This window comes from Condylura cristata, unplaced genomic scaffold (genome assembly GCF_000260355.1).
Source record: "Condylura cristata isolate star-nosed mole 26May11 unplaced genomic scaffold, ConCri1.0 scaffold00037, whole genome shotgun sequence".
Taxonomy (NCBI): Eukaryota; Metazoa; Chordata; class Mammalia; order Eulipotyphla; family Talpidae; genus Condylura; species Condylura cristata.
In genome coordinates this window covers 1,879,106-1,884,536 of record NW_004567138.1, presented here as the reverse complement: position 1 = coordinate 1,884,536, position 5,431 = coordinate 1,879,106, and the positions used below count along the sequence as shown (strand labels likewise).

The window sequence follows — 5,431 nt, the reverse complement described above, 5'->3', positions numbered from 1 at the left end:
GCCACCAGGGAGGGCCAATTTATACTTATTTTTAATGAGTCTGCGTGGTTGGATAAACCTGGGCATTTTCCTTTCCGCAGTACTCCAGCACTTCACCTCTGCGGTATGGGGCTCCCCCACTTCCTGTTAAATGTTTTAATCCAGACTTTAATGCCTGCCCAATCCAAGGGAGCCAGATTGGGAACACGATTCCACAGGGCAAAAGAGCCATAATTGTTAACATTAGATAAGCTCCTGTGTGTGGCCTTTGCTTCTCCTAACAAAGGTCTGCCACCAATTTTGTAATTATTATTTTTAGTCAGTGAAAAATTATAAAATGGCATGCCTTTCTTTAAACACAAACCCATTTGATTTTCCCAACGCCCTCCGTCATCAACAGGACTCTTTGTTGGAGAAAAGAGGTTAAACAGGAAATTGAATGGCCCAAAGATTCAGTCTCCCCACATTACCATTTGTTCTCCTCTATTAATATTCAGTAGGTTGAACTTAAATTAAACCATGTCTATTGTCTTTCACAAAAGCAATAAATATGAGCTGAAAATTCCAAATCACTGCACTAAAGGCAGCTTAGGGACTGTCTGTGACCTCAGCTAGTCACTGTCACCTGACAAGAGCAACATGTCACAGGCCTGAGACCAGTTAGTAAACACTGTGGCTGGGCCCATTCTCATAAGCCAAGAACTCCAGAGAAACCAAACAGAACCCTACCATCAACAGCTCTGCAAATTCAGGTGCCTTTCAACTCACTTCCCAAGGTATGAAAAGGGCTCTGAGGCAATACAACAAATAAAACTGGCTTTTCTGAGCATGGAGGGCAGCAGAAGGGCGGCAGGAGAGGAGATTCTGAAGGCTGGAGAGATCTGTGCATGACAGTCTCTCTTTCACTTTAACACAGAAGGGGCTGGGGAAAGTGAAACACAAATAGGCCAAAGACGCCTTCAGCGGAAGGAACTTCAGCTGTGCAATTGAGGAGAGCTGCAGATCTCAAAACAGAAATATATACAGAGAAGACAATGCTTTTCTAACGTCTAAAAATTAGGGCCAAGATGTGCACTCCTTATAATTTTCAGATGTTTTAGACAGAAGTTTTATCAGCCTCCCTCTAGCTACACATACATAGCAGCATTTTACAAAAAAAAAAAAAAAAGGGGGGGGGGTGGTGGAGAATAATGCCTCCATTTCACAAAAGCAAAGCCAAAAGAAGGGTTAAAGAGAAAAGGAAAACAAGGAGACCTTTGAAGCTGTTCCCGTGATGCCAAAACATCTGGAGCACACCAAACTTATTAGCATATTACGGAGAGTCAATGTTTTTAGCTTTGTTGTAGAAGAGATGCACAAAAGGTAATTCTGTATTATAGAGCCAGTGCCGTCTGTCACCCTGTCACTGTGAGACAAGGTATCACATTACATATTAAACAGCCAAGCAACCAAAGAGCTTTCATTTGCAGCAGGAGCAGTGTGTGTGAATGTGAATGTGTGAGTGTTTTTGTGTGTGTGGGGGGGGGGGGGGGGGAACCGCGGTACACCCAGCACAGAGATGGGGTGACTGCAGTACTTTGAGTTGGGAGAAAAATTATAAAAGGAGCTTCTCCCCCCTCCCTTCTCCTTGCTTGGTAGGACACTCTCTGAGGTATTCAGAATGCATAGTTTGCTATCATTACTAAGAAAATAAAGCCCATTTTCACTCAAATTTTGACAGAAAAATTGGTTTGCTTTTTTCCTTTGCATTTAGATGCAGGGGGAAATGTGACTTGGGCCAGCTTTGGAGGTTCGGCATGAATATGGAGTTTAAGCCCAATGGTATACAATCAGGTCAGCAGCGCAGCTTTCCATCGATTCTCCAGTCCCAGGGAAGCGGGTAAGCGGAGCTAAGCTGCCTGCCAAGCCACGCCAGGCTGGCCCACTGACATCCTCGCAGCATCCAACACTGAGATGGTTGAGAACTAATGACAGTAGTGAAGCATGTCGTCACAGCCACACCATGGCCAATGAAGCACAAATGCAAGTGATTTAGTGCCTCGGCTTATGGAAAATAATTGTCCAGTCCCCTCAGGAGAATGGCCCTGGGCAGGCTAGGGGTCCCCTTTGTCTACTTTCAGATCAGCTATGGAGATTTCCCTGTTCCAGCCATGCAAATATAATCCAAAACTAGCCCAACAACACATCAAAAAGGTCCCAAAATACAGGGGGCAACCCAGGATTTTGCTACTTTAACAAGACCCCCCCCCCCAAAGAAGGAAAGGAAGGTGGGTAGATGATGACAATCTCACAAGAATCCTTCATCAACACCAGATCCTTCCCACACAAAATCTTCCTGGGGTATTTAAACGTTTGCATGCTGAATTTGAGGCAAGGTTAGAGAAACCCAAAGGAGTATAGTGAACCATCAAAGACAGGCCTCTGGGTAAACAGACAAGACGCCTGACCCTATCCTTTCTTCCTACTTCAGACTCAAGCCAATTGCTGAATATGATAAATAACATCAGGAAAAGAAACACTTCTTTCAGTCCGGAAGGCATGTCCTCATCTCGAGGCACAAAAGAGCAAGCCCAAAAGACAGGGCACAGTCACACACAGGAAGGGCAACAAAGATTGCTGATTAATAAAACAGGCCTTTTTCTAGCTATTTAAACCCCAAATGAGTAAGCACAAACGAGACAAAAGACCTCTCCTTTGCAGTACTGGCCAGGAGTCACAAGACAAGAGAGAAAAGACTCCTTGTGGCGAGGTTCCAACAACAACCATAGTTGGAACTTCATTCCACACAAAAATGATTCCATGGGAGGGAGTTGTGATCTCGAGGAAGGGCTTCTAAACTGGCCCGGGAGCTGGTGAAGCCACCATGACCACAATGGTGAGCATGGAGGGCGGACACAGTGCACATGCCTTTACATCCTGGGGCAAGCACTCGCCCTATCTAAGTCCTCCCCCCTTTGGCTTATTCTTCATCATTAACATGATTTTTAGAACACTCTGAACAGGTATAACACTTGAATGATGATGACGACTGAAATATAAATATCCATACTGTGCTGCAGTAAGTTCCACCTGTCCTCCAGTCATATCTCTACCCCAGGCTTTATGCTTCTAGATTCCTACCATAGTCCCACTATCTTTATTCATCTGATCCTGGCAAACCTGTCAAATATATGCCTATCAGGCAACCTAGTTATAACTGTCCATCAAACGCAGGAATCTTTAGAATCCCCCAAGACATGCAACTCAAGTGTCTTTCGATTAAGTTCAGTGAAAGAGCTGGTGCAAAAGGCCCAGCACTGAACACTCCCAGTCGAAAGCTGCCTTCCAGCCAAGAAGAAAAGTTATAAAATTCAATCCTGGGCTTAAACTGGTGTGGGAATGAGCTGCAGAACAATGGCACTGCTGCGGCCTGGAAAGCACAGCCGTAACCAGCGGAGGCAAGCACGTGGTGTTTTTAGTGAAAATCCTGTATCATAAATGAACCTAACACAGTCAAGTCTCATGTTCATCCAACCTGACAGGCCATTGTCTCATTTAACAAATCACGGCATCTGCACTTCTCAAAGAAAGATGTCCACATATACAAATGCCACAGACAGGCAGCTAGTTACATTCCTCTGTTATTACTGTGTGTGCGTTAATCTTTCAAGTTTCAAATCATAATTAGATACACCCCCCAAATTTAAGTTACAAAAAGAAACAGGCTCTCAAATATCAGCATTTCTCTATGAAGGTAAGCAAAGCCTCTTTCACTGACCTCAACAAACTCCAGTTACTACTTTGTGTTCCAATCTGTGATTATAAACAGGCACAACTCCAAATACTTTCTGCACAAACATCAAAATTAGCAGCTAAATCAAAAACCACACCCCTTACCCAAGGCACTCTAGCTGCCTTTGGCCCTAAGACAATGCAAATGGAGCCCCCAGAGTTACCAGGGATACTGAATGAAGTGTGACAGGGAGTGGAAGAAGTTTCCTAACGCCCTGTGCCTCACTTACACACAGACCTGGCAACCACATGCCCACTTTCGAGATGCATGTAAGAAGGATTAAACAGACAGCCCAAAGTAAATCATCACTGTTATCATCATCAAGCGCTGCTGCCAAAAAGCAAGTTTAGAGGCCTCCCTGCAGAACACTGGCCCAGTACTTAAATCTAATGGACGCAGCAGGGAGTAGAAGTCGAAGAATGTGACCCCAAGTCTGCAACATATGAGGCACCTAAAATTAATGGCTTCTAAATCTCATCTGTGTTTATTTCTTATAGTATAAATATGAACTCATGCAAAAAAAATTTAAGAATAAGAATCAAGAGCACTCAAAGTTGAAGCCTTTAAGGTCTAACCCAGACTCACTTCATATCTATTTACCTACCTCAGTTTTCTCCACCTTTCAAAATAAGAAGACAAGAAGTACAGAAAGAGAAGGGAAATGAAACCATGCATGTCTTTTTTATAAAGGAAGCCAAAGCTATGGTAAGGATGAACTAATTAACTTTAATCAAACATCTATTTTTAAATGCTCAGAAACAACCACATAAATTGGCAATAAAATACAGCATGCAAGCACAGGTAGAAGGTATTCAGTCCCCAGAGAAATGCCTAAATTCAGACAAGCCTGGCTGAAACTGCAGGTTTGGCCAAAATGGTCAACAGAGCGGAATGCTTTAAGAACGACATTAATTTTCTCTTGTAAATTTCCACAGTGCCTTTGCTGGAGCCACCATTGCCCCTGGGAGGCTATCACAGCGAAAAGGATATTAATATTAAGCAATAAGCAAATCGTACCACTTTTAACATACTCGTATGTATATACATAACACACCTTGCCTTCCATAATGGATTTAATCAGGCCCCAGCAGGAAAATCCACAAAAGGCCTATTTCTCCAACAAAAGCCACACCAGCCTAAAAGAAATCTAAAGCTATTTGAATTTTATTTTATTTATAGAACAGACCTTCTATCCCGGGTTCCTCAAGATAAGCCACCAAAAACTGCACCTGACAGACCCGTGGAGCAGCCATCCTCAGAGCTGGATCATTGCAGAGAGACAGAGAGGAAGGAGGACAGAGGGAGGGAGGGAGGGAGGGAGGGAGGGAGAGCCAGCGCGAGGCAGGCTCCAGAGCACTTGTCAACAATCCTCCCCTGTACGTAATAAGCAAACGGCGGTGCGGATTCCGGCAGGCAGTGCGGATTCCGAGTGTCGAGTGGCGGATTCCGAGTGGCGATAGGATGGCCGAACGGCATGGGCTAAGGGGGAGGGGAGGCGCCAGAGAGGGAAGGTTATTTATGTGGGTGGGAGGGAATCTAACACCGAAGAGGAGGGGTCTGGAGCTCTTTTCTCCCTCCTGATAAATTAAAATGAGAAAAAGGAAAAGAGCCACTAGCTTCCTATCCTGCAATTTTTCCAATCTACAATGCAGAAGAATAGGAATTACGGAAATGACGGCG

At 44.2% G+C, this 5,431-nt stretch overlaps 1 protein-coding gene across 3 annotated transcripts in view; it reads right to left on the bottom strand.

Moving 5' to 3' along the window:
* The window catches only part of JARID2 (jumonji, AT rich interactive domain 2), a 241,792-nt gene that overhangs the window by 102,731 nt on the left and 133,630 nt on the right, over positions 1-5,431 (bottom strand). The window contains exon 1 of one of the 3 annotated variants that reach the window (XM_012732942.1): positions 4,938-5,014. The exons of the other annotated variants lie outside the window; for them this stretch is intronic. Coding sequence (XP_012588396.1) covers positions 4,938-5,004 — 67 coding nt within the window. The 5' untranslated portion in view covers positions 5,005-5,014. Of the gene's footprint in view, positions 1-4,937; positions 5,015-5,431 lie in introns of those variants that run through there. 3 annotated transcript variants of the gene reach the window in all.